Raw genomic sequence first — 26,859 nt, 5'->3', positions numbered from 1 at the left:
TCGCCTCCCATATATATAACGCGCATAGAGCTGAGCCGAGCCACGGAGTAAGTGAAACCATAATGAGATAGATAATAATAAAGAATCATAAAGGAAAATGTCGGGTGGTGTTGGTCCAAGCAAAGACATCGGCGGCCTCCACGGGGAGGAACATGAGCAAGAACAGCAGCAGCAGCCCACAGCCCGGAAGCCTGACGGCAGGCGTTGGTCCCTCGGCCTCCGCCACCTCAACTGCCTCGCCCTCTGCATCGTCCTCGCCGCTAGCGGCACCGTCAGCCCCTGGGACCTGGCCTTCGTGGCCTTCGCCGCCCTCTACATGCTCTTCATCTCGAGGGCCTCCTTCCCGCCCCGCCGTCCCGGGCCCGAGCCCACGGTGTTCGACCGCAACAACCGAGCCCTCGGCCTGTACGTCCAGTTCGCGGCAGTCGTGGGGCTCTACCTTCCGATCGCGTACATCCTCGAGGGTGTCTACGAGGGCGACAAGGCCGGCGTCAATGCCGCGGCCCCGCACCTGTTCCTCCTTGCGGCCCAGGTATTCATGGAGGGGGTTGCGTTCTCGGGGCAGTTCTCGACCCCGGTCCGGGCCTTTGTCCCGGTGTTCTACAACTCGAGGAGGATCGCCACGATCATCGAATGGCTCGGGAACGAGTTCGGGGAGACCGGGGAGGAGTTGTATGGAGTTCCGAGGAGGAGGCTGTACGTGGGGAGGGGGCTCGCTATAGCAAATATGGCACTTTGGAGCTTCAACCTGCTGGGGTTTCTGGTGCCTGTCTATCTCCCGAGGGTCTTCAAGGGATATTACTCATACCCATCGAATAAGTCGAAAGATTGAGTATCCACCTCTCTCGCCATTAGATAGATTAATAGACGGTGGGTTTATGCTCAATGTCTATGAATTCTCATGTGATAGATCAGTAATGCTATGTGTATATGAATTTTCATGTAATGGGTCTGAAATAATTTTTTTTTTTTTAATGACTTTTACTCATGTTGAATATGTACCATTTTCTCGTAGTTCTTGAGGTCTTAAGTTGGAGATAATTTACTGGCCAGTCCCAATTTTCAGGCTCAATTTCGTAAGTTCATAGGCTAGGCCTTGAATACACACATAAGCTTAGCTCGGGGAATAAGGCATCTATCTATCTATCTATCTATCAAGTCCAAGCTCAGATCCCAGAGTTTCTTTGCCATTTCTGTGTCGTTTGCTTGAGCACTCGCTTCAGCTATGTTACAGTCGGCGAAATACTTGCCAGTAAGTCCTCGAACTTGCGGATGCAACGCCGCATAGCATGTAGTTGCTGCTCCCTGCACACAACAAGCGCGTGCATATGCATATGAAAACAAATTTACAGAAGGAAATTAAACCTTAAGGAGCCTAGAGATTCCAAGAATCATGAATATTGAGATAATTCCATGACATTCTCAGGCTAGTAAATGTAAATATTACCTGCTGAACATTTTTCAGGAAATACTTGCCAAAGATATTGATAATACCTGCACGAACTCCGAAAACGACCCATATTATCTGAAGATCCATTATCGAAGATCTCAGAACCATAGGTAATCAATGCAGAAACAGAATAAGTACCGGTGAGGAAGCTGCTGTGGCGGAAAAGATTTGTGGCGATTGGTCCCGGATGGACTGAGTTAGCAGTCACGTCTGCCCCTTCGGCCTATCCATTGAAGATATTCAGTTCAAAGACAATCGAAAGAAGCAGAACATCTCACTTAATTCTCCTCTCTCACATTTTCGAGCCATATTTAACCATTAATTATGATGAGTAATATGTTGCAGTAGCATGCCTTCAGACGCCTTGCAAGTTCACTGGCGTGAAGAATGTTGGCAAGCTTAGATTGGCCATATGAAGATAGACTGTCGTAGCTGCAAAAGATATATCTTGAGTTCATATACATGACAAGGTACATGCTGGAATTCATGATCAATCTTAGTAAAGTTTTATCACAAAGCTTCCAAAGTATGCTGCACAAACGAATGAGAAACGGTATCTCGACACTGCCTAAAACAAATACTCATCTAATTTCCTCATACGACTTTAAAAGGATTACCCAGATTGATCATTTATCCTATCAAACCGAATCCCCTCACGATATGACAACTTATGCCGGCGCGATGAGACATTCACAATCCTGCCTTCCTTTTGACTTCTCTCGGCTGTGTTTTTCATAGTTTCGAGTAAACGATTGGTTAAAAGAAAATGACCTGCAAGATATAATAGGTTTAAGTGAATCGGAGCATTCTTAAATATATTACAGTGTCATGACCTAGAGTAGTATGAAGTAATACGAATCACAAGACAAAGGAAATGGTAAAAGAACATTGCTTTCTAAATGCTTCCATCAAATAAGATTCGTATTGCCGGACATGCCATACCTATGTGATTTGTCGCAAATTGCAATTCTATTCTGTCTTTCGAGAGCATGAACGGAGTCATCATGATTCCAGCATTGTTGCTAATAGCAGAAAAAATGATACCATTAGTACTTCTCTCAGCCTAGTCTAAGCAGAAATGATATTGGACATTCAGCATTGGTGAAGAATGCATATGACACAGACTACTTAACCAGTGATCATATGAAACATTCATATGTGTACACCAACAATTTCCAGTTGTTGCCAAAGTTCACCTTAAAGATAGGAATCAGTTTTAACTACAAACTGATCTCTTTTTCTTACATGAGAATATTCAGCGGAAGGCCCGAAGAACTGAATGTCGAGGCGAATCTCCTGACTGAAGCAATCGAACTTAAATCCAACTCCATGGCATCGATTCTTGCAGCAGGGTTTTGCTTGGTTATTGCATCCTTTACCTCCTTAGCAGCTGCCATGTTCCGAACCCCCATAACAACATGAACATTCCGAAGTGCAAGAACACGAGCAGTCTCGTAGCCAATACCACTCGACGCCCCTTTGCATAGACAACAGACAGAGCATCAGTGAATCATAACCAAACCACAAGCAAATTTTTTCCATCTCTAGACCCTCCGTAGAGTCAGCTAAAACCCGACAAATTCTTGACTACCGAAAACTCCGGCAAAGGGAGACGAATGCTGCTGGAGCATACGATTCCAATCGTACTCCAGTCTAGAATCTATGGTTTCTTCTCATTTGGGGTAGACAGTAGACGAAATGCAGAACTTTGAGCTCAGGAGATAAAAGAGGAGAAGGGAGGAGGTAGGAGGTACCGGTGACAACGGCTGTGAGGCCAGCCCCGTCGATCCCTTCAGTTACCTCCTCAGCCGTTGAAGCTGCTGAGAACCCCGACGCCCCCTTCCTCCTCAACATCAACCACACAGACATCTTCTCTCTCTCTCTCTCTCTCTCTCTCTCTCTCTCTCTCTGCGCACTTGGAATTAACGGTTTCCTTCTTTATGGTTTGCTGACTAGAAAATGTATCCTGTCTCCCGGGAAAAGAAGATAAACCCAATCGGAATCGGATGCGAAACCGAAACCGGAATCGGAATCATTCACTCCGATTTTCCGTTTGGTTTGATGAAATGATTTTAGAATCATGGTTTTGATTTTAACTCTACCCACTACAAAACAAAAACACACGTTTCCCAAGTCAAATTTATAATACCATCTCATTTGTCTTTTTCCACAATCAAAATCAAAATTACTTTAACTCTGAAACCAAACGCACCCATCGATGTTTTTAACGCGAAGATTGGAGTTCATCTTGTAAAAAATCCTTTCTTGTTTCCGTTTCCATTCCCACCGTTTGTGTGAATGAAATGGCCCCTAAATATCGGACAAAAAATTTTCGATAAGGGTATTGTTATGAAATGAACAAGAGTCAGTAACTGAGAACTACCCGACTTTGACCATTCATTGTCGTCGTAGCGCATCGATGTTTAAATTAACCTAATCAGAGTATCCGATGTATCAATTATGTTTTGCCGATAATTCATACCGGACGTGACAGAGTACGAAACTAGAATGTCTTTCTTCCTGTCAGGAAGAAATGAAAGACTGGGACGTACATAGACAATCTACCATATTACAGTACGTAATGTAATCACTCGACCAAGTTCATGCTGAAATCCCACAATTTCTTCGCCAACTCTGTGTCCGTGGCCTTCGAGCTTGCCTTGGACAAGTTACTGTCCGAAAAGTATTCGCCGCTGACCCCCTTCACCTGAGGATTCAATGCCACATAGCAGGTCGTGGCTGCCCCCTGTTGTCGATTCAAACAACAGATTCGGAAATCTTAGCTTACAAGTTACATACAAGATACGTTCATCCAGTAGACTTGATAATCAAGGAAAAAAAACAAACCTGTTGGGCATTCTTAAGCAAATACTTCCCAAACATAGCCGTGAACCCTGCATTGGATCAGAAGGAAGATGATAAAATGAATAAAACTTACCGTTCTTCCCAAAAGACGGTGTAAGTAATTACGAAGATCCTATTGACTTGGGATATATTGTTCCAAGCAACAAACTAATGCGAGCAAGCAAAATGATGTTCAGCAGGACACAACAAAACCTATAGAGTTGCATGAGTTTAGGCCTCTTCATGAGAGATCCATATGGTAGTGGATAGTTCATCATCGGGGTGGTTCAACCTCAATACGCGTGAGCTCATGCAGGATCAATACTTTCAAAAAAACGGACAGAGCACTTTACATCGAATAGTTACCATTAAATATGCTCATGTGTCGGAAAAGATTAGTGGCGACTACTCCGGGATGAAGCGAATTAGCTGTAATGTTCACCCCTTGTTCCTGTACCAAAAAACATAATTCCGACGGAGATTTGTCAAAATATTTTAAACCAATAAGGTGTGATTGACTTGAAAATAGCAAAACGAAAAAAGAAAAAAATATATATAGATGATCAATAATACATCGAAAATCCTCCTAATTTACAGAATCCGAGAGGAGCAGCTACCTTCAAATGCCTTGTGAGCTCGTTAGCATGTAGAATGTTGGCAAGCTTCGATTGACCATAGGCAGCCATACTACTATACCTGTACAGAAACAAATCTCGAAGGAACCCAAGAGGATGTTAAAAAAGTGTAACGATAATGTGTTCTTCTTTTTTCCCCTTTTTTGCCAGTAAAAGAAAAGAAAATGAAGTGCCATTACCCTGCTTCGTCATTGAGCTTATCGAACTTAATTCCCTCACGATAAGTCAGCCGGTGAGCCTCCGAGGACACGTTTACGATCCTTCCTTCCTTGCTGCTTTCACGAGCTGTTTTCTTCATGCGATCCAACAAAAGGTTTGCTAGAAGGAAATGACCTGCATAGAAAAATATCAAGAAAAACTCACACATCATGGCCTCATCATCCTGCTTTTCAGCTCTTCAACATAAATCAAATAGATTACCGACAGACTTACAGTAGAGCCATTACCTAAGTGGTTTGTGGCGAATTGGAGTTCTATGTTGTCTTTTGATAGTGTGTAAGGTGTCAGCATCACACCTGCATTGTTACTTTCAGAAAAAGAAATGTGAGGGGAAATGCTTGACGACGGTAATAAGATTGATAGAAATATCATGTCATTACTCTCAGACAGAAACGTCTCGATAGTTTCTAGGGAGGATAAGAAAAGCATAACACCAGGTAGCTTCAAAATTCTTGATTCGTATTTCCTTACATAAGAAGGTTAAGTGGAAGGCCAGATGTGTTGAAATCTGATGCGAACTTCCGAACAGAGGCAAGGGAACTCAGATCCAACTCCATGGCATCTACTTTAGCAGTCGGAATTTTCTTAACTATGGCTTCTCGGGCATCTCTACCAGCAGTCATGTTCCTCACTCCCATGATTACGTGCACGCCTCGCATTGCGAGCACGTGCGTGGTTTCTCTTCCGATCCCACTAGATGCTCCTGCAGCGATGCTCCAAATCCATTCAATAACAGGGAATTCATCGGTAAATGTCAGCAGTTTTAGGGAGAAAATTGCACGCGATTACAACATTCTCTTTGCGAGGATTATCGGTTTAGTTACAGTGGAGTACTATGCTTAACTAACTTGGCCAGTAAAGTGGGAATACTTGCCAAGGCAGTCTTAGTGTAATCATCAACTTATGCAACTATGGACAGTGGTAGGATCACTGCAGAAATGATCACTCCTACAGAAAGCAAATAGGCAACTTCAGAAAAGACACAAATGATCCTCAACAGTTTGCATTTTTGTTTGGAACTATGGATAGTGCGGATTATTTGTCCGAAAATCGTTTTGTCGGACTATATGTTCTTTCTCATAAGCAGGACAGTCCTACCTAGGCTACAATGCTTTGGTTTGTTTGCATATCCTGCATTCAATATTCTGAAGATGTGGCTTGTAGACCGAAATCGTAAACGGAAGCCACTCGGGTGAAATTCTCGATATACTACGTGGGAAATTACCGGAGTGAACGTCCATTTGATCGATCAGTTAAATCAATCATAAGAAATGGAACTTGCATTAAGCTATCACGGAGGGAGGATCAATCAAATCAGACCAAATGACAGAACCCAATTGGCTGTGGAAAATGCATGGGGAAACCTGTAACAATGGCGGTGAGGCCAGTCCCATCGATGCCTTGAGTGACTTCCTCGGCAGTGGAGGAAGCCGAGAACCCAGATGCCCCTTTCCTGCTAAACAACCACATTCTCTCTCTCTCTCTCTCTCTCTCTCTCAGTGGATCGAACAGCAGAAACTGAAAACGAAAACGAATCGGGAAAGAGGATGAAATAGACAGGCCATATAGAGAGAGGGAAGGTGTGTCATGTCATATTGTCGTGCACTGGTGGGATGGGTGGAGTCCATGCTGCCAGCCGAGCAAACAAACGTTGTATTAACCCCAAGATTTGGCCCAGCAAATAAGGTGAGCCTAAATTTTCACCTGATCTCGGATTCGAATCCCCTTAGAATCATTGAAGCATCTTTTGCATGATTATCCGCTCCATGCATCCCGGGGGTTCACAGAGTATCGGTGATTAGTCGGGCAAAATCTGGATACCCCTGATTAGGAAAAAAAAAAAAAAAAGCAAACGTTGTATTAGCCTCTCCGCACATCTTTCAAGATGATAGTATTATAAATTGTTTGCCGGTATATTATTCAAATGATTCTTTTAAAAATGAATTAATTTGTAATAGTAAAATTGATTTTTTTAATTAATAATGGATAAAAATATTAAATTCATCGTATTATCATCCCACCTATCGTAGTGGATACGGTGCAAGTAGTCACATTTCACCTTATCTAATCTAATAATACTTTTATTTGGGGGAGAATTGGATTTTTGTAACCCCACATAATTTCACTAAATTTTAGGTTGCGTTTGATTTAATTTCATCCGAATAATATATATTGGTTATGAAATAAAACTAAATACCGATTAAAATTTACTTGCGATGCTTAAATCAAGCTTTTCTTAGGAATTTTTAAAATTAAATTAATCGTGCAATGAACGGGCATAGAAACTTATTTAGCATATATGATCCAATTTATGAGGAGTGGAGAATGTGCTTTTCTTGAACTCCACGCAGACATATTCAGCATGTTCAAATATATACATTGTCATCAACATATGATGAGTACCTACTTGCATAAAACGTAATGACTTTTCTTGAGGTATGGAGAAATGACACTCAACTCCGTTTATTGACACAATATGCACTTAATTTAATTTGACTTATTTGATCAAATCATTAATTTTTAGACAAGTACCCAATGGGGGACACCACTTTTCGATTTTTTTCCTTTAAGATTACATATATATTTTTTTTACAAATGAGGCCACTATATTACATGTAAAATGTTTGTATATGTCTTTTGTTATTTTTAAAATGTATTCTTAATTTTCAAACATAAAAATTTTCAAATATATATTAATTAATTTTTTTTTTTAAAGACGAAGATAGATGAGAAAGGCATTCGATAACGCTACTTAGGACACTGATCAGATCACCGCGAGCCATCACCGTCCCATATAACCATACGATGCAGACTAGAAGAATCAATCGTGCAGCATATGCCGATATTGGTCCATCCTCGCTAAAAGGTTACGCCGAAACAATGGGCAGGGTCATATTCATATATTAAGTCGATGAGGCCCAGTGGCATTGCGCCTTCTTAAGCCCATTGGATTAGCAGAGATAAAGTCCAAGCTCGAGAAATGGGCCGAACTGAATCGGCCCATTATCTCCACCACTGATTTTGACCGTGGACAGAAATCCCAAGATTAGAACAATTTTTTGAAAAAAGAAATTAAGTGGTAAGAAACAAAATGAGAAAGGTTATGAGGAAATGCAGTTAGATCATTTTAGAACTTGCTCCTGCCTCAGGGGATCACATTGTACATACAACAAAAATAAATACAGCATACAAGTGAAGGTAGCGGGTGATACATACAAGTAAGAGCCGGGGGCAATAGATAGAAAAAGGCAAGAAAGAATCATGCCGGCCTTTTGCCGATGCGTAATCCCGATCACATGTCACAGATCTCGGAATTTCGTTCACCCCCCATGATCTGTACAAAAAGTTAACAGAGACCCAAGAATAAGTCCTAAAGCCAATAATGCTTCCACCAGCTAAAGCGTCCTCTCTAAAAGGCCAAAAGAAGATATGTCCCTCTCTCCTCTACCTTCCTCTCTTTTCTTTCTCATGAATCTCCACGCGAATCAAGAAAAAGGTCGTCTTCCGCCAGTTGATCCGAACTCGCTGTCCCTTCAATCAGTCGAGCATCGGGCAATAGTATAAGCACTCAATTGTTTGTACAACTTGGGGCCGTAGAATATAGTTGGCCGGGGTCCACCGGAGCTAAGAAATCTATTCACGATGAACTGCGCTGTGTCCTTGCATAGCCAAATTTCCCGGTAAAGGGCAACACTGTCAAGTAGCTAACCTCCACTTCAAGCATTTGGAAAGATGAAGCACTTCGCGAAGATCGGAGCTTATTACACTGCGTTTTACTTCCTCCATCAGGGTCATTATTAGCATGACTGGCCCCTCACCTGTTCAACTTCAAGCAACAAATTTTGTTCCCCATAAGGTGGGTGAACCTGAGACCAAGAGCTTCTTCAGGGTTGATGAATTCGCAGAGAGTAAAAAAGATCAAGTCAAGTTTCCATTGCAGCGGCTTGGAAATCGAGAACTTGGACCAACGTCAAGAGATAAATTCACCTTGACATGATCTCTCAGAAGCTGCCGAGAAACCCGATCAGTCAAAACTGACTGCCCATCACACAAGTCCCCCTGAATGGGCCTTCCAAATTGCTTGCTAAGAACATCATTATCACTGGAGACTAGTTCCGAGAACATGTGATTACCCGTCTGCATACCCCAAAAAATTTCAGGATTCGAATCATGGTAAGGGGCCCCACCACTGATGTAGGTACTGCTTGATTGCTTTGGCAAGTTCCCGAATCCATCATGCAGGTAAAACATTTGCTTCACATGATTAAATGGGATGGCACCAGTACTGCCTGTTAGAGGGGTGCAGGAACCTGAAGCAGTTCTGGGGCTTGAGATTGGTGAAGGAGACATCCTTCCATTAAAATGCTGCGGTGACCTTGCATGGAGAAGAGGGCTCCCAATGGGCGAGACAGGACAGGAGATATTCCTCGGAATATGAGCATCACTGGATAACGGATATCATGTAATTTATATCAAATTTAAAGTTCGAAGGCTATGGTAGACTATTTAAGAGAGATTACCAAAAAAAAAAACAGAGAGAGAGAGAGACCTTGCTAGAGGACCCGGTTTGGTAATTCTAGATGAATGAACAGCGAGCCTCTCGGAATCAAAAGCAGAGGGATTTCTTGGTTGGCCAACTCCCTGATAAAACATTATGATGCATATTTTCAGAGAGGAAAACAGAAGGTATAACTAAAACCAAGGAACCAGAATCCCTAAAGACCCAAAGTCAGGGAATAAATATCTATATTGCATATTAGTCTGCCACTGGTTTAGTTATCTTTCATTTTCCAGCAGGCAACATTAAACCAAAAGAGATCCCGGCAGCTCATCTATGTGTTCTTCCCATGGTCGACAAAAAAAAATTGAAAAAAAAAATGCACAGCTTTTAGAGGGAAAAAAACACCAGAGGCATGCACTATTATTTAATCAAAGGACAAAAAAGAGGATTCACTAAGCCATGCAACAATTCTTAAAAGGTTGTCATCCATTTTGAGGTATCTAGGATGAGAGAGGGAGGGAGAGTACCGGTGGTCTTGCTGCTATTGCGACTCCAGGAGATGGATCTGAAGGCTCAGGCCCTGAAACTGGTCTCTCCACTCGTTCTAATGGAGCAGCAGATTTCACAAAAGGGTGCTCCAGAAGCCGAGCGGCTGCAGGACGATGCAAAGGATTCCTCTGCAAACATTGCCGTATGAAATCCTTCCCATCTTCTGAGAGATGGTCTGGAATTGCAGGGAGTTCTTTACTGTTCCCTATCTTAAACATAGCAGCAACCTGTGATCCATAACAAGCAAACACGGCCAATTAATTGCCACAATTAAAGAATGCTTACTGTTTTGCATGTAACTTTGATTGCAATGCCAAAAATGGTGAAAAAGTTTTGATAACTAACCCCCTCATACTGGCTCCAAGGTGGTTTGGTTGTAGCCATTTCCAAAACAGTGCATCCAAGGCTCCATATATCAACAGCCAGGTTGCAGCCATTTGAGTTCTTTATAACCTGATTGGCAAGAGAGAGGACAAAAATGAGATTCTTTTTCCCCCCTCTTTTTGCTTTTTAAATATTTAAACTTAAAAGGGAATTTCTGATGACAAAAAAGATAATTATCATATGCCAGAAATTACCTCAGGCGCCATCCAGTATGGGCTCCCTTTGAAAGAAAGGGGACAGGACTGACCAGTGATCTAAGGCAAACATGCAAGTGGATTGGATTAGCAGGATTAATTTGCATAAGCCTGCAGTAAAATTCTACATACAGAATTAAAAATCTACATTTGATTTTGTTCACCATGTAAGGCATAATAAATCCTTTACACGATCATTCAGGGTTCTAATGAGATCACCACAACGTCATCGTGCAGTTTCACAAATTAAAATTCCACTGTTGTGGACACAACTACCAATTAATGCTTATATACTTACATGCTTAGCCATCCCAAAGTCTGCCAACTTGACTCGGCCATTCGGGTCAACCAGTATATTAGCTCCTTTGATATCCCTACAGAATTTGAGCAAGAAAAGGTTTTAGAAAAGACCAATTTACTCCCACATGAAATCTTTTCTTCCTGATTAGAAGATTTAAGAATAAAAAGGATGCTTTCATTTGACTGACCTGTGGACAGTATTCTTAGCATGCAAGTATGCAAGGCCAGATAAGATCTGTTGAGTATAACTACGAATAGCCAGTTCACCAAGTTGCCCGTATTCTTGGAGGATTTTATAGATGGAACCACCAGATACATACTCTAGGTAAATATACAGCTTGTCATCGACCTACGCAAATATCAAGTTGCAAGTCATGTGATAGCACAGACTATAATACTGCGGAAAGATGACCAATCAATTAATACCTAGAAAGTAAAGCAGCTAATACTGTGATTAAATGAAATAAATCAAGTAGCATATTCATAACCTTAAACTGTCGCACAGCTGAAATGAAGAATAAAAATAGCTGATGCATGAACTTACTGTTTCTGATCCATAGTACTGCACGATGTTTGGATGCTGCAAACGACTCAATAGAGTAATTTCCTGTAAAAGTAAATATTCAACAAATTTCAAGTATCAAAAACTAATCTAAAGAGTGCCAATAAGAGGAAGACATGCAAGAAGACAAGATACAATGACAGTTATCACCCATACACCGTGAACAAGGGATGATCTGATTAATTTACCTGTATTAACTGCTTTGCACTTTCCTTTGACTTTGCATCATCTGAAAATAATGTGACCTCCTTCATTGCACACATCTCACCACTTTCGCTGAAGGAATAGAAAATATCAACCAAAAAAAAAAAACAGAGTCACAGTCACTAACACAATGAATGAATAATATGTTGTCCATTTTTTAACTATCTCAGAGGTAGATGATTTCTACATATCAACTTCTTCGATTCATCCTGACAATTAATAATGATCATCCCGTTTTTAAGGTGGTAACTGGAGAAGTCACAAAAATCATAAACATACAGATCTTAATACCTATTGAAGCCAACATAAACGTGTCCAAATGTCCCTCTACCAAGCAGTTTTCCTTTTTTCCAGCGTGACACCGGGCTTGTTGGAGCTTCTGACCTCCCAGGACTGCGTGGTACTGAAGGAGATGTAGCTGCTGAATTTGGATGGGAGAACGGTGATGCATTGGAAATTGTCACTGGGGGAAGCGGCAAAGGATGACTTTGTTGTTTGCCGTCATCAGGCCAGCTTATTTGTGGCTCTAGACATGCTCCTCCGGCTCTGGGATGAATAGGTGTGACAGCTCCGCTATGAATTCTGGAGCTAGGTCCAGGGCTTGTCATTCGTGGACTCGGCAGGGGTGAATATTCAGGGCTGCCCCGACTTTGCTGCCAGAACAACTGTCCTGACATATCCCCACCCATTGAATTATGGCCAGAATTATGGCCTGAACCAGGACTTGAGCAGTGGCCAGATCCCAGCAATGTGACATCTGCATAATGCTTCCCACACCAGAAAGCAGAATTGATGACCTGCTCTGTGCCAAATGCTCTCAATGGACTTCTAGAAGGACTTGACATGGAGCTATCTGGAGCACTACAGATAGCACCGGAATGAAGAATCTGTAGATTAGGTGATTGACTGATCAATGGTCTATTCTTGGGAGATGTTGGGGAAATATGATGACCAATGGTGAGGTTTGCTGGTTTCCTGGACTCCTTCAAATTAATCTGAGAGACAGTAGGTTTTTGATCCTTCAGCATCATGCTTCAGAAAGCAAGAAAAAACAAATTAGTCAAAAATGGGTTTTGTGATCATAATTCCTATTCGGTGTAAAATGAGCAAGAAAACAATTAGGCCTATTCGGCACAGCAGAAAGGCATAAATGCAACATATTGACTGAACAGGGGTTTCTGTTATTGAATAAAGTAACCAACCTGGAAGGACTGCATGCAGTAGTTGTGGCCCCTGTGTCACAATCTGTTGCCTGGGGACTTCGTTGACTTGAGTCTGCAGGATCATCACTATCGCTGGAGCTCTCACTAGAAACTGAAGCAGTTATCAAGTCACCATCTATCTCAGCTTGATTGGCCTTGATGCGAATGCAAGCAGGTCTGGGTAGAGGAATAAATGATTTGCCACTTTTCTCTGACCGAGGTTTTACAGTTATACTGATTCCAGAATCAGTGCGTCCAACACTGCCAGGATGAAGACCTGGAAGTGGGAGTGGTTGAGCATGAGGCCTTTCAGCAAAACTCTGACATCTGGAAACATGCTTAGACGGAGAGGGAGATCTGGATACAGTTCGAGACAGAGATCCCCTTTCTGAGACAGAGTCACTGCAATGCCTCCGTGATCCACCTGACCTACTATTTAATTTTGCTTCAGATGGACTTTTAAATTTACGATGCAATATGTCAATGAAACTCTCCTTGCTCAGTTTCTTCTTTGCATCTTTAGATGAGGATTTCCCCCACAATGAAGGCATCTTCCAGTTTTATGCTTGCCAAAGTTTCATGAAATGAGTTTTTCTACACTAATCCAATCACGATGCTAAATTTCAGGATATAAAATCCTCGCATGAATTCAACATAGCATTCAACTCAGCAACTGCATTGATGACCAGAAGGTCCAACCTCCTAGCTCATTTCTTCCCAACAATGAGTACTCCAGGCACCATATATAGGACGCCAGACAAAACTGAGCAACCTTGAGAATGAAGAGCGCACCAATTGGACCTGTGGATAAGATTGAATTCTCAGTTCCTTCAATAAGCCATATAACTTTCAACAGATTACGTATTTGAAGAAGCGTGTTTTTGAATCCAAACTAACAAAGTAGTCCTATAGTTAACCATGTATTTATGAGTCAATATATAAGGTACAGAAACACATATGATATCACTAAAGAAGAAAACATTTAGCAAATCAATTTTCTGCATAATCTGAAAATGTGGAGGAGAAAAAGAGGAGCCCGAGAAACAAATGTAAGTGCAAACTGTGAAGCTACCTACTGAAGAGACGGGAAGTGAATCAGCTCTAGTAGTGTTATTGAGAACTTTGGCAGTGCTAACGAGAGGGGAAGTTCTGAAAATGAAGGGTTAAAAAAAGGAATATCTGGATCAGCATTATGTTGGTATCGTATCCTTTGCCACCAAGGACAGCTTCTTAAGGATTGAATTCAGCGAAACATGACTGATAAAGCAAACATATGATGTAATGCTTTGACATTTGAATCCAAACCACTGTCAAAGTTCTTAATAACGCTACTAGAGCTCATTCATTTTTAAATAAGAATTGATGAAATGTATGTCCGCATCAAGTGTTTCAATGTTGATTACTTCCATTTACTAGCGTGGATACTGAACAATGAAACAGAGCATTTTCAGACCAAGACGCATGAAAGATGAAGAGCTAAGAAAATATTTTATCTTGTGATAATCCAATGGATAGTAGGTAATCCCCTCCCGCCCACAAGCGGCCACTCGCAATAACCAACAAAAACACTTTAGAAAAGGTGACAATGAGCACCCTTTACGCAACCTTCCCATAGACAGATTCAGAAAGTGATAATCTTTACTCAAAACACAGTAGGAGCAGTATCCTTTTTCCATGAAGAAGCAGTAAAACGCCAGATTTGTAAATGCCCACGCTTCTAATGTCACTTAAAGCTTTATCAGCAAGCAGACGAGGGGCAAAGATCTGAACGCACCAACAACTATGCCCACATGAAGCAGATCTATACACAAACTGAAGAGCCGTGATACACACAGGAACGGCCGAAACCAACTGATTACAGAAGAATTTGCTAAACTTATCGGCACATCCGGAGACTATGGCGATTGATACTTACTTTAATTACTGAAGACAGCGACCTGAGCTAATCACTGATGAAATTGTGCAAATCAGGACGCGCGAGAGATGGCCCCGAATCTTCAGATCATCAAAGCTCAAGCCCGCGAGACGAAACCCTAGGAATCTGAACGGAATGCAACCAGAGAACCGGAGAAATGAGAGATTTTGAGGAGAGCTCTGGCTGTGAATCGAGAGAGTATAATGCAGAGATCGCGTAGGGAGAGTGAGAGAGAGAGAGAGAGAGAGAGAGAGAGACGGAAGCAAGTGGAGAGAAGAGAGCAGAGAGGAGAGAGAGAGAGAGTGTGTGTCTCTCAGTCAGGACATAAGTTGCCTCAGCGTTGTTTTTCTTTTTCCCATTAATTATTTAATTAAATGTTTATAATTAATTAATTTATTTTATTTATTATGTTCCCATTTGGCAAAATTATTTTTTTTATTGATGATTTCCGGAAAATACGCCTTCCGTTACAAAAAAAAAAAAAAAAAAAGCCGATCACACACATAAAGGAATATTGCAATACACATGCTGAGATGCTATTCTCAGCCAATGACACTTTCGTGTTTATATATTTCAATTTCACTTCCCCTTCCCTTAAATAAGTGTAATTTCGATCAATTATTGAGTATTGTATTTTTCATTCATAATAAAAGAAAAGATTATGTTTTTTTATATAAGCAGAAGAAATAAATATGATTTGCTCAACTCATTATCGAGTGAAGTCTCCAAGAAAAGAAAAAATAGAATTAATCTATTCGAAGAGGATCGCGAAATGTTCTATGCGATTAACTTTTAAAATTCTTTTTAAAGGTGAAATTTATTGGTTTTTTTTCTCGAGAGATATACTTAGCATTTGAATTTTTTTAAAAAAAAAAGAAGAAAGAAAGGTCAGGAGATGATTTCTGTGAAGCCTTTGTCTGGATGCCTCGATCACTTTAAATATAATAAAATAAATAAACAATTCATCAAAAGATTAATAAAATGGAAAAATGAAAGGAAAAGGAAAAGGTCCGGCTGATTGATTATTGGCTTCGATGCCCTTTTCTTTTCCTCGTGAATTGGATGCTTGAATAGTTTTGCTAATAAAGCAGCAATTTTTTTTTTCTCCGGCCTAAAAGTCATAGCTTTCTTTTCCCTCTTTTTTCCCCTAATAACCTAATTAAGTTAATTCTGCCAGAAAATTTGTAATTTTCCAAAATCAATCAGTTGACAACATATATTTCCCCAAATTCGACAGGATGCTTTCTCCTCCTTCCTTGGTAAAGTTTGGAGTCCATTAAGGAAAAAGGAACGGTCGGTAGAATGTTTAACGGTCCGTTTAATTTCACAATCTGATTTTAAAATTTTAATTTTAAATTTAATTATATTCAGTACACAACAAAAGTAAACAACACAATTATTATTTTTTTATTTTTTTTTCAATTTTTTAAACCATTAAATTTAATTTTTAATAGTAAATTCTCTCAACTATTTATTACTTTTTTCACTATTCAACAATACAATCGTTACTTTTTTTTTTAACTATTCTTTACTTTTTCACACATTTTCTCACAATTCGACATCACAATTATTACAAACAAATTAAAATCAAAACTCAATTCAACTCAACTCTAAAACCAAACACACTATAAAACATTTACGATCATCGCCGACTTTTCTTTATAAACTAAATTTGTTGCAAATATAAACTTATTTGGATCCGTGTGATGTATACCTATTATACCTTCTAGTTTACGAGTATTTTGAGTTTTAGAAGACATAAAGATAAAAAAAAATCGGAAGGTCGTGGAAATAAATGAGAAAAACATGCGAGAATTACACTAGGTTTTTTGACAAACTATGGATAAATGACGTACACAAGTCCAATATATCATGGGTTTGTGACTCTTTGCAATTACAATGATGGTGATCGGTTTACGTCTCAACTAACATAAGGAAGTGACAAAAGTAAGAGCGGTGTTAGTTTTCACATGTAAAATGTTCAATTTTTAATATTATATCTTTTTCGAAGGAAGACAGTTAATGAAATTTAAAGTAACCCTTAACGTTCCAAATAGAAAGACCACGAAGTTAGGTAATGAACATCACCCAATTTACCCGAAAAAAAAAAAGGTAATCAACATCGCCCAAAAAAAAATGATGAACAGAAAAATTTGGGCAGTGGGCATTTTTAGCCAACGGCCCGTCCATTTTAGCCCAATCTAGAAAACGCTTAACCCCAAATTCGCTATTAATGGGCTGGGCCCACTTTCAAAATGTCGTATAGGTTCACAGTTAGATTTTATATCATCTTATGAGAGTCGCATCGCAGACTATAACAGTGAACTTCAAAATTATGCTTTAACATGAAATATTTTCTCGATTGAATGAGGATACTTTTTATGTCTTTTATGGTGCGTTTAGTTTTAGAGTTAAGTGGAGATGAGTTTTGATTTTAATTGTGTTATTGAATTATGAGAAAAAACGTGAAAAGGTAAGAATAGTTGAGAGAAAGTAATGATTGTGTTGTTGAATTATGAAAAAAAGTAATGATTCTGTTGTTGAATTGAAGATAAGTGGAGTTAAAACTAAAGTTAAATTAATTTGTGAAACCAAACAAGGCGTTAAACACTAATGGCAGGTTTGAGAGTGGGAATTTGTTTAAGAGAGTGCGATTCAAATCACCAGTCAGACATGAACATAAACAGTGTTCGGACAAGTGAGGATCGCGAAGAACTCAAGAATTGTCCTGCTCACGCACTGCTGCGACGTTTCTGCATTATTAATTTATTATCTCCATCCTGTTCTTATCCTGATCGGATTATTTGACATAAACAAAAATGTTAATATTGTCGGACATGTGAACACATGGAACTGTCCTTTTTCCATTTTTACATAACTCTCCACCCAAAAAATTATAGTCCCTCTAATTTTTCTATTAAGCCATCCTCCATTATTGATTGGAATAAGATTCAGGTTAATAGTCTATCAGATCTACATGTTCAACCCTTCGAACTAAATCTTCTCTGTTAATGATCTTATATACAATTCTCAATCATCGGGATGGTGTGGGGCACGGACACGGACATTTAAACACGGATTGGATCGACGTGAACATCTCTGGTGTGGAAGTGGAACTACATATAAATGTTTAATGCAAGCAAACTGTTCTGTATTATTACAAAGAACAAATTGAACTGTGATCAACAATATAATAAACGTTTCTGATTTTCACAGTTAGGACATATACCAAGAGAGTGGTAATATGTAAAGAGTGAATTTTTCCGGAAACAACACTGGACGGCAGCGAATAACAAAGAAAGAGACTTGGCTCAGGTTCGAGATGAAATGAAGGGCAGATACGCTGAAGGTGAATTCGAAACTCCAGTTCTTCTGTAGCCTTATCACCAGTTATATGCAAATTATACACTACCGTTGCGGGTTGACCGTGTAAACTGGTCGTTGCTGTTTGATTTGATACAACGGCATTTGAATGAAAATGCTGCTCAACAGTCCGCAGTCTTTGGGATGTTCTCAAACGAATTGGTCTTCGAATGTTGATTAACAGAAGACTTGATACTGCACTGCGTATGTATTTGCAAGAACTGTTACGATGGTGAAGTACGATGTTTCCATTTATTCAACACTGTAGGCAAAAATATGGTTCCTTTCACGGAATACCCCACACAATTCACAGCTATTTCTATTATTCTGTTGTAAAATCCTACTAAAGAATGTAGTTCACTCCCACTCCTAACAAGTCACATAATCGTTCATTCCCCCATCGATCTTATTCGACGCGGAGGCTTTGTGTCATTGATTTTGGATATGCTCACAACTTCTGTCTTTTTGATAGATATGCCTACGACTTCTGTCAATGGAACGTACAAGAGAGGCCAAAACACTCCATCAGCTGGCTTGGGGCCCAAGAAACGGGAAAAATGACCAGCTGTTTCGGCTCTTGGAGTCCCTCGCAGCAGCTTTTTCGTTGGCCCACCACTCGGCCCCGGTAACAGGTTCGGGTTTAGCATCATAATCTCTGGTTGTGTTCACGAAGTTGAACTCCTTTGCAGACTGAACGGAGACCGAGTGGTGATTCTCGATGGAGCTGTCCAGTGCCTCACCATCCGGAAATTCTTGTAGAGCCCGGAAAGAAGTTGCCGCCGATTTACTCTCCAAGCAACGCGCGACATCCTCTCCAGTCAACTCAAATGAGACCCTGTGATGACTCGTTACGGCATTATCTTCGTCATTTCTTGACCTGCCAGGAGAATTAAAGGCGCTTCCCACCTTGGCAATTATCTGTTCATCGACTGGAAAAGTTTCTTGGCATGGAGTTAAAGAACCCGAACCAAGCCTAGAACGTAATCCCGCTCCATCTGGCGTTAGAGATCCAGAGCCTAGCCTTGAACCCCACTTTCGGTACGAGGAATGTTCGAATCCTGGGACTCTAACAGGGGGTTTCTCGGGGAATGGAGAAGAAGTTCCGGAATTTGAGACACCTGAACCCGGCGATTTCAGCTGAGAACCTGGGCTTCCCGGATAGTAAAACTGGCAGGGCACTCCGTTCTTCCGAGCTCGTTCCAGAGAAGAAGCCAGCAGCTGTGCAAAGGGCACTTCAGGCGAAGAAGGTGTCGTTGCTTGGACAGATTCGGGCGGAGGTGTGTAAGCAGCGGTGGACGGTTCGGTAGTGAATGTTGAGAAGACTGGTGGAGACACCAACTGCGTCTCATAAGCGTAAGGACCGATGGAGAAGACAGGAGCAGAACCTCCAGAAGAGTGGGACTGGGCGGAGAGGGCAGCGAGGGAGAGCAGTTTAGTGGGCGACTGGGTGATCGACGGAGGATCCGATTGGAGGAAAGATGCAGGAGACGATGGAGGGGCTATGAATGGCACTACAGTAGCTCCCGAAGGCTGTGCATCGGGAGCAGGAGGCGGCGGAAGGATGGGTTCTGGGACAAGAACTGCATGACCGATTCTTTTGCTGGTTCGGTGGTGTCCGAAACACCGGTATAGGTTCCAGCAGCTTCCCCATCTTCTCTTCTGCACTTAGACAAAGATCATGGTAACGCATTAATGCGAATTCCTCATTTCCTAACGACACCAAGTGATATTTTGAGTATTTAAGCATTGCGAATCGGGAATTTCCTGAACATATAGTCCGCAGCTCTCCCGCAGGGAACAAGGAATGTGAAGCCGAAGCTCGGCAAGACGCCTATTGGATCCATAAATACTCCGCAAGCTCGATATACCAGATCTACCTACTTGTAGGAGGTTGCTTGGTAACCTCGGGAAAATCGAGAGCCGTGAACTCGACCTATTTCTTTTAAATACAATCAGGACATAAGACTTTCCTAGCGACTCTTTGGAATTTCCACGAGGGATGGATGTCTTGTATCCTACATCTGCAACAGAAACGCACCTGGGCGGCGGCCGGCTGGGCACGTGAGTCGGCTGTGATTATAGCGGCGGCGGCGGCGTTGATGGTCTCAAAGGCGGCTGCGGTGTTGTTTCCGGCATTCCTCATGTTCAGCAGCAGAGCAAAAGCAGAGGAACATTCGCTGAGGAATTCCCCTTTGTGTTGTGCGTATCTGTTCCTGTGATGAGAGTGTAAACGTGTGGTCGTTATCTTGTGAAAAAAAAAAATTTCCTTCCGTTGTCGCAATAAATTAAAACCACTTCGCCATAAAAAGATCGATGACGACATTCGACATATTTCGTTTTCTTTCTTTATTTATTATTATTAATTATGCCGTTTTTTTTCTTTTTCCGGACTTGATGCGATGTTTTCTCCGCAACGCCGACTCCCGAGTTCATCTTGTACACCAAGTTGCTTGCACTTTACATGTAAAGGAACGTGAATCTTCAACTATGATATATATGATATATACCGTTAGTTGTTCATGCTTTAATTCATTTTAACTGATCAATTAGAACCAGTTCCGGTATTGCGGTTGGAGACCAATCAAATTCACTTTATTTTATCGTATCAAAATGATAAATATGGGAAAAAATAGAAATGAAGAAAAGTCGCATGGAATATTTGCATCATACTTTATTTTGCATTTTTCAAGTTTAAAAAATTTCTATATACAAAGAAAATAGAAGCTTTATTATATTTTTATTGGAAAAATTAGAAATTGTGTAGCTTGACATTGATATCACCAACTAAGTATAATATATAGAGTTAATCACCTAAAAAAGTACGACATTTACACTTTTTAATAAATATAACATGACATTTAAAAAATACCGCAAAAATGCACGATCTTTACATTTTTTTTCTAAATATAGCACGACGTTTAGAGAGTAGCACAAAAAAGACACATCATTTGCACTTCTTCCTAAATATAACACGATCTTTAGTAAATAGCACAGATGGACGTAGTCTTCAGGCGAGATATTCTTTTTTAAGTGCTAGAATCATGACGGTCATGCTTTTTTATGTTATTTTTTAAATGTCGTACTATATTTAGGAAGTGCAAAGATCGTGTTTTTGTACTCTTCTCCAAATGTCGTATTTTATTTAGAAAAAAAAGTGCAAATATCATGCATTTATGTGATATTTTCTAAAATTTAGAAAAAGAGCAAATATTGTGATTTTTAGGTAATTAACCCTAATATATATCCTTACTTTTGTGCATCTAATGTAGATTGGACCACCCTCGCACGAGCAGAAAACGACTCCTATTATGATGATAAGAGGAAGGACAATCAACCAAAGGAACACAAGAAATGCCATCGATAAAAATCAAGTCACAAAATAATTCAGAGCTGAATAGAATATTACTGCACTGAACTCACTATCTTATGTGTTCCCATCAAAGGCGGCTATTTATAAGCTGCAAGCTCAAAGCACTTGTAGAAAGAAAATCGACGGGAAAAAATGAGAATAATACGAGAGTCCAGTGATGCCCTCGATCGGCTCCCTCTTCAGACAGAGCGATGTCGCTAGTTATTTTGCTTCGCAAAAGATATGTCCTGGGACGACCGACTCGAACTGACTGCTCAACATCCTTTTTAATCGTATTGTTAGGATGACAAAATACTCGTGAGCTCTGATATTATTAGTCCTATTGCGTGCGCGAGAGTCTCATGCGGCGTGATCACTGACCGAACCAATCCTAAATGTTTCCGAGGGGTATCCCCCACTTCTCCGTGGAGCCCATGAAGGGTTCATATGCATCAACGGTCCGGATTGCATCAGCCGTCAACTTCAAGCCCGATCCCTCTACTCTACTTATACTCCTCCTTTATCCCAACAAATATAGATTATCGTGATAAAAAATTTTCCTTCCCATCCGTGAAAATACGAGAATTCAATTCAATTGGCAAGAGTTCCATTGGATTAAACCGTTTGAAATCAAAATAATACTAAAATCACTTACTATCACTTAAAAATTACAAAATTTACACTGGACTTGAAATCGAGACAAAATCAAAAAGATTTTACTACAATTCCAACAACACAATTAAGTTACAACTGAATTGAATTCAGTTGAATTTAAATCGTTTCTTGCAAGAATTGATTCCAAGTGGGTGTTGAAACATGAATTATATATATATATATGGGGTAAGTCTAGTTACATAAATTTCAATATCTTAACATTTAAATTTTTTTGTTAGATAGTCGAAAATAAAACAACAACAACAGTGATTTTTTTCGCAAACAACCGTCGTAAAATTTCCTTCCCAAAATAGTAATCGAAAAAATTTACCGCCCGCACAAGCATGAAGCTCTAGTTATTATTGTTCTATGAAGTGACAGGGTTGCACGTGCGCACGAAAGAGAGTGACAATATATATTACCGCGCCTTTTGGAGGTTTAGCTTTTTGGCCTACGAACTTTCAGGGACCATCCTTCCTTTTGGCCAATCCAACGCATAGGTGCTAACTTTGAGAGGATATTTAAGCAATTGATTGATGAAAATGTTGATATAAGGATAGCGGGAGGGCCCACCCAAGAACATCCACCCACTGTATGTGCGTGTGTGTGTATGTATATATGACCATATATCAAGCGGAAATTGTCATATTTCTAAGGCGCGGCTTTAACTTGGTCCTACCTGCCAAAAGCTAAAGAAACACACCACATGTTCCAATTGAAGGTAGGTGGTGGTTGTCTATCGAATTTATTAGTTACATATATATGTGTGTGTGTATACTATAACTATCATCGCGATCTTTTATGCAGATATAGGTACATCACCACGTCAATACGATAACGATTAATATATATATGTGTATATATGTATATACGCATTGAGGGACAAATTGTACACCAATACCTTGTTGTCCAAAATGTGCTCTTGCGTGGCAAATCAAACTAGCTGATTGCATCCTTGTTCGAGAATAGCCATTTATAAAATCGGCTGTCGTGTCCCCGCGTCAATTATAAGATAAATTGGCCGCCGTTTAGATCGTGTGTTCAAAAACTTGCAAGTTCGAAGGATTTTCTTTCGATCGGATCAAATCCTATCCAAAATATTTTCAGTTTGATTAATTATCTCTTTCAGTAGAGGATATATATATATATATACACGTTAAGTTATTGATTTTGTGATGTGACCAAAAACGTGGCAAATCGGTATCTCGAGAAAAACGGGTTCTGACGATCCTGTTTCTCGGGAAACGGCATCCGGAGCAAAACTCATAGCCTTTAGCTATGAAAAGACGCGATTTAAGGCGAATTTCATCGTTTAGAGCCTCAAACGGGCATTTTATTATTATTTGGGTGTTTTTACAATTTCAAGAAAGTTTATTTCTTTTTATGTAATTTAGGTTTTTTTAAACCCTATTTAAGTTTTGTAAGCCCTAGGGCTAATAGGAGTTATTTTTGGATTATCAATAAAAATTAGAACTTTCATGCTCTTTGCCCAATTCTCAGATTTGTTCGAGTTGGATATCAATTACCTAGGTATTCGAAAAATCAATAGGGAGTTGAAGGTCGTAATTCCAATATTCGTGCGCGAATCAACGGGTCTATGACAGATTACTCACGTATATACTGCGTCATTATGTCTATAAATTGGCCTAGAAGTGGCCGAGTACTATAAAAACAACAATGTCCCGCATTGGCACATGAGTCCAATACATAAGACAACGAGTGAGCAGGCGTACATGACATGAAATTGCTTCCATGCATGCATACATGCACCGAACTTATCAGAATTTTACAACTCTTGTCGCCCTCTGGGAACTCCAAGCGTGCGCTCTATGCTTTCAATTCATTTGCCATATGGCTTTGTCTGCATCATATTCGTTTAAAAGTTGTACGCTATCTAAATATATATTCAAAAACTGTGTGATATAACAACATATATATAAGAAACTCGTGAAAACGAAAGCTGTTTTACATGTCGATTCCTTTCCATTCCTTCACTCGGCCCCAATCTCATCATCGCCGTCGTTTCTTTTCTTATTACGATTTCGAAGTTATTCGAAAAAGGATTATAGTTTATTAAAATGAAAAAGAAAAAAAAAAGAGGAGGGAATTTTGCAAGTCCAGTAGTACTCAGCCCTCTTGGGCTGGACCCAGTTAATCATTAATGGGTCGGGTCTAGGCCCACCCAATGGGTCTATCGTTGCATTTCCGACCCAAATGTTGCAATTTGGGCTTTGTTTTAAGCTATCGGGGTCCAATTCCCTCAGGGCCTAAGTCTGCTTCCCATATGACTAACGTTCTCGTCGTATCGTGGTCGATGTGAAACTAAAATGAGACATCAAGATTTTGATATGAGATAAGAATGATAGTTTATGATTTTTATTTTATTTTTGTGTAATTTACCTAGATAACAATGAAAACTAATAGTACATTTTTTTTTTTTTAAAGATAGTTCATGATCTGTACCCCTTTATGGAGAAGAGTGGCGTTTGAGGCTCCGAGCTGGCAGCCCGGGATCAATTATCTCCTTCATCACCAGATTCCTCGCTCGGTTGATCGTCATAAAACACAAGTACAGATGCTCTTCAAGCTCATCGAGCTGCTCGGTGAAGCTACAGTCGTTTTGGCCCAGTTGTTGAGCCACTTCCTCGCTGGTGTGGAGCTGCTCCTCGCCTCTCTCGAGCCAAAACCTAGACATTTCTCGCATATGCTCGAGTTCGTCATTCAGCCGGCTCACAAACCGGCCGATGGTGTCCATGTCCCTCTTCAATATGTAAGTCCCTTTGGCCGCAGCATCGAGCTCTACCAAGGTCTTGGCCAACATGCGTGGCGAAGCTAGTTCGAAGGAAGCTGCTAAGAGACCTGGAGCAGCCACCAGTAGCGGAACACCGTGAGCCATAATGACTATGACCAATGAAGCTGATAGAGCTACAAGAACGGTAGCTGAACCATTCTTTATCTTGCTTACGATTCCGATCTTAGCCCTAACTTTATCACGGGCCGACTCGAGTTGCTTGAGCAATCTAGAGCAACCGGCCTGCATAGATTGGACCTGGCCCGGAGAGGCGGATGAGACTGACGGATTGGAGTTTAAGACTTCCATTAAATGTGCTGAAATGTCCGGGGCGTGGCTCATACATGCCGATTTAAGAGCCGACTTCATGTTTCTATACTTAGCGCGTGTATGGTCGAGGTCCTTTAGCAAGACGCTACATAGGAGAGAAGCATTTGCGGTTTCGGAGAAGTATTCAGCAAGGAGAGACTTGTGAGCCGTTCCATAACGGGTCAATGACAGGATTTGGGTAATGGTGGCCTGGTCCGGCTCCAGAAGGTCGTCGAGGAAGAGCCGGTACGACGGGAGCCGAGCTGCTGTGGTCGATGGGGACCCCGTGGTCCGAGATTGACAAGTGGCGAGATCTTGATTGGAGAGCTCGAGCACACGGTCCCAAAACTCATTGTATGATTCTGTGCGGAAGGCGTTAGCGTACTCTTCCTGCACATCGAGATTGGTGGCTGCGCGGCTGCGACCCGTTGATCCGGATCCTGCAGTCGGGAAACAAGGTATCGATCATATTCAAACCATCATTCAAAGTCTTTTTCGACTATAACTGCCGTTACTTAGTATCAACTGGACCAGTAGGTTGGTCCAGTAATGGACTGATATGCGATCAATAGAATCGCGCAGAACTCATCCAGGCTTTAACTGAGGAAAACTATTACGGTGCAATATTTGAATGAGAAAATTCTAAATTCAACCAATTAGGACCATGAAAATTGTATTTAAATCAACTATTGGTACAGCCGGTCCAATCATTTCATTATTAAATGGAAGAAAAAAACTAAAATACAATATTTGATTGAATGACGATGATTCAGAATATGCATATGGGAAGTTTGATCTATGAAATTATTCAAAATTAATCTCGTACAACAACTCACAAGTTGAAAATATCAATTCTATCAACCACACCTATCGTTGAATTCTACGAGCTTTAAATACACGAGAAATTTGCATTGATCATGCCCCGTGATACCTAACGATAAGTCGGGGAAATGTATCCTATGTCGCAAAAAGAAAAAAAGCGAAAGAGTTCATAGAAAATTACCATAACACGAAAGAAATTTCTTGACACGAGTTGAGATTCTTCTTGTCATTCCTCCGTCAACGTTCCGTTTATGATGTTTTGGAATTCCAAATTGAATTGAGAGAGGATAGATCGACCGAGGGAGGAAGAAATTCGAAGGGAAACTGCTCAAATTTATAAGCCAAAAGATAAGATGATCATCGTTCATCATCATATATGTGCACGCATCTATGTATATGCTTGTAAGGAAAACTGAATTTATTTCTTAGCCATTTTTTGGGCGGTCGAGGGCCCGATGCTTACACTGCAAGTGAAGATTTTAAATCTTAGGCCCCCTCTCATCCTTAAATTATATAGATACGTGCAAGGAAGCCTCAATTTTATAAACCAAGCAATAGCTTATCGCCCGATCGGAGCTGAATCATTTTTATTTTCACAATTTCTCATCGCAC

The 26,859-nt window shown here is 40.5% G+C and overlaps 6 protein-coding genes across 8 annotated transcripts; 1 reads left to right on the top strand and 5 right to left on the bottom strand.

Moving 5' to 3' along the window:
* Positions 1 to 28: 28 nt before the first annotated feature.
* LOC116204570 lies at positions 29 to 997 on the top strand. Its single transcript, XM_031536719.1, has one exon. It carries the CDS (start codon positions 98 to 100, stop codon positions 830 to 832), a length of 735 nt encoding a protein of 244 aa, XP_031392579.1. The 5' UTR covers positions 29 to 97; the 3' UTR covers positions 833 to 997.
* Positions 961 to 3,472, bottom strand: LOC116204568 (short-chain dehydrogenase TIC 32, chloroplastic-like). The gene is made up of 8 exons (XM_031536716.1): positions 3,205 to 3,472; positions 2,696 to 2,927; positions 2,393 to 2,472; positions 2,068 to 2,221; positions 1,804 to 1,882; positions 1,589 to 1,673; positions 1,448 to 1,494; positions 961 to 1,305 (listed from the first exon to the last, which is right to left on the bottom strand). The coding sequence occupies exons 1-8, from the start codon at positions 3,317 to 3,319 to the stop codon at positions 1,144 to 1,146; spliced, it is 954 nt and encodes a 317-aa protein (XP_031392576.1). The 5' UTR covers positions 3,320 to 3,472; the 3' UTR covers positions 961 to 1,143.
* Positions 3,473 to 3,819: 347 nt separating this feature from the next.
* On the bottom strand, positions 3,820 to 6,735 carry LOC116204569 (short-chain dehydrogenase TIC 32, chloroplastic-like). 2 transcript variants are annotated; one of them, XM_031536717.1, is made up of 8 exons: positions 6,513 to 6,735; positions 5,620 to 5,851; positions 5,376 to 5,455; positions 5,109 to 5,262; positions 4,912 to 4,990; positions 4,661 to 4,745; positions 4,298 to 4,344; positions 3,820 to 4,196 (listed from the first exon to the last, which is right to left on the bottom strand). In XM_031536717.1, exons 1-8 carry the CDS (start codon positions 6,616 to 6,618, stop codon positions 4,038 to 4,040), a joined length of 942 nt encoding a protein of 313 aa, XP_031392577.1. In that variant the 5' UTR covers positions 6,619 to 6,735; the 3' UTR covers positions 3,820 to 4,037. The 2 variants fall into 2 exon arrangements, with proteins under 2 accessions (XP_031392577.1, XP_031392578.1); XM_031536718.1 differs by having other exon boundaries at positions 5,620 to 6,096; positions 6,513 to 6,662.
* A 1,517-nt stretch (positions 6,736 to 8,252) lies between these two features.
* LOC116204566 (mitogen-activated protein kinase kinase kinase YODA) lies at positions 8,253 to 15,268 on the bottom strand. 2 transcript variants are annotated; one of them, XM_031536714.1, is made up of 13 exons: positions 14,960 to 15,268; positions 14,117 to 14,193; positions 13,045 to 13,845; positions 12,134 to 12,874; positions 11,827 to 11,914; positions 11,621 to 11,683; positions 11,265 to 11,425; positions 11,075 to 11,150; positions 10,777 to 10,836; positions 10,544 to 10,651; positions 10,177 to 10,425; positions 9,698 to 9,789; positions 8,253 to 9,592 (listed from the first exon to the last, which is right to left on the bottom strand). In XM_031536714.1, exons 3-13 carry the CDS (start codon positions 13,593 to 13,595, stop codon positions 9,067 to 9,069), a joined length of 2,715 nt encoding a protein of 904 aa, XP_031392574.1. In that variant the 5' UTR covers positions 13,596 to 13,845; positions 14,117 to 14,193; positions 14,960 to 15,268; the 3' UTR covers positions 8,253 to 9,066. The 2 variants fall into 2 exon arrangements, with proteins under 2 accessions (XP_031392574.1, XP_031392573.1); XM_031536713.1 differs by lacking the exon at positions 14,117 to 14,193 and having other exon boundaries at positions 14,960 to 15,267.
* Positions 15,269 to 18,546: 3,278 nt separating this feature from the next.
* On the bottom strand, positions 18,547 to 20,603 carry LOC116206069 (proline-rich receptor-like protein kinase PERK14). The gene is made up of 2 exons (XM_031538808.1): positions 20,361 to 20,603; positions 18,547 to 19,981 (listed from the first exon to the last, which is right to left on the bottom strand). The coding sequence occupies exons 1-2, from the start codon at positions 20,463 to 20,465 to the stop codon at positions 18,848 to 18,850; spliced, it is 1,239 nt and encodes a 412-aa protein (XP_031394668.1). The 5' UTR covers positions 20,466 to 20,603; the 3' UTR covers positions 18,547 to 18,847.
* A 4,150-nt stretch (positions 20,604 to 24,753) lies between these two features.
* On the bottom strand, positions 24,754 to 26,680 carry LOC116205339 (UPF0496 protein At3g49070). The gene is made up of 2 exons (XM_031537911.1): positions 26,429 to 26,680; positions 24,754 to 25,865 (listed from the first exon to the last, which is right to left on the bottom strand). The coding sequence occupies exons 1-2, from the start codon at positions 26,619 to 26,621 to the stop codon at positions 24,793 to 24,795; spliced, it is 1,266 nt and encodes a 421-aa protein (XP_031393771.1). The 5' UTR covers positions 26,622 to 26,680; the 3' UTR covers positions 24,754 to 24,792.
* Positions 26,681 to 26,859: the final 179 nt, after the last annotated feature.

The sequence above is a fragment of the Punica granatum genome, chromosome 4, assembly GCF_007655135.1.
Source record: "Punica granatum isolate Tunisia-2019 chromosome 4, ASM765513v2, whole genome shotgun sequence".
NCBI lineage: Eukaryota > Viridiplantae > Streptophyta > Magnoliopsida > Myrtales > Lythraceae > Punica > Punica granatum.
The sequence above is the reverse complement of the archived record's forward strand: the minus strand, read 5'-3'. Positions and strand labels throughout refer to the sequence as shown.

What these genes read in the sequence shown, in the direction of transcription:
- LOC116204570 (XM_031536719.1), top strand. Translation starts at nt 98, where the DNA reads ATGTCGGGTGGTGTTGGTCCAAGCAAAGACATCGGCGGCCTCCACGGG.
- LOC116204568 (XM_031536716.1), bottom strand. Translation starts at nt 3,319, where the DNA reads ATGTCTGTGTGGTTGATGTTGAGGAGGAAGGGGGCGTCGGGGTTCTCA. An exon ending in CCTCACAGCCGTTGTCACCG is followed by an intron (nt 2,928 to 3,204) that starts GTACCTCCTACC and finishes GTCTATGCAAAG; the next exon opens with GGGCGTCGAGTGGTATTGGC. An exon ending in CTTCCGCTGAATATTCTCAT is followed by an intron (nt 2,473 to 2,695) that starts GTAAGAAAAAGA and finishes TTCTGCTATTAG; the next exon opens with CAACAATGCTGGAATCATGA.
- LOC116204569 (XM_031536717.1), bottom strand. Translation starts at nt 6,618, where the DNA reads ATGTGGTTGTTTAGCAGGAAAGGGGCATCTGGGTTCTCGGCTTCCTCC. An exon ending in CCTCACCGCCATTGTTACAG is followed by an intron (nt 5,852 to 6,512) that starts GTTTCCCCATGC and finishes GCATCGCTGCAG; the next exon opens with GAGCATCTAGTGGGATCGGA. An exon ending in ATTCGCCACAAACCACTTAG is followed by an intron (nt 5,263 to 5,375) that starts GTAATGGCTCTA and finishes TTTTCTATGCAG; the next exon opens with GTCATTTCCTTCTAGCAAAC.
- LOC116204566 (XM_031536714.1), bottom strand. Translation starts at nt 13,595, where the DNA reads ATGCCTTCATTGTGGGGGAAATCCTCATCTAAAGATGCAAAGAAGAAA. An exon ending in CATACTGGATGGCGCCTGAG is followed by an intron (nt 10,652 to 10,776) that starts GTAATTTCTGGC and finishes CTTGCCAATCAG; the next exon opens with GTTATAAAGAACTCAAATGG. An exon ending in CTTGGAGCCAGTATGAGGGG is followed by an intron (nt 10,426 to 10,543) that starts GTTAGTTATCAA and finishes TATGGATCACAG; the next exon opens with GTTGCTGCTATGTTTAAGAT.
- LOC116206069 (XM_031538808.1), bottom strand. Translation starts at nt 20,465, where the DNA reads ATGAGGAATGCCGGAAACAACACCGCAGCCGCCTTTGAGACCATCAAC. An exon ending in CCCAGCCGGCCGCCGCCCAG is followed by an intron (nt 19,982 to 20,360) that starts GTGCGTTTCTGT and finishes GTCTAAGTGCAG; the next exon opens with AAGAGAAGATGGGGAAGCTG.
- LOC116205339 (XM_031537911.1), bottom strand. Translation starts at nt 26,621, where the DNA reads ATGATGATGAACGATGATCATCTTATCTTTTGGCTTATAAATTTGAGC. An exon ending in GAAATTTCTTTCGTGTTATG is followed by an intron (nt 25,866 to 26,428) that starts GTAATTTTCTAT and finishes TCCCGACTGCAG; the next exon opens with GATCCGGATCAACGGGTCGC.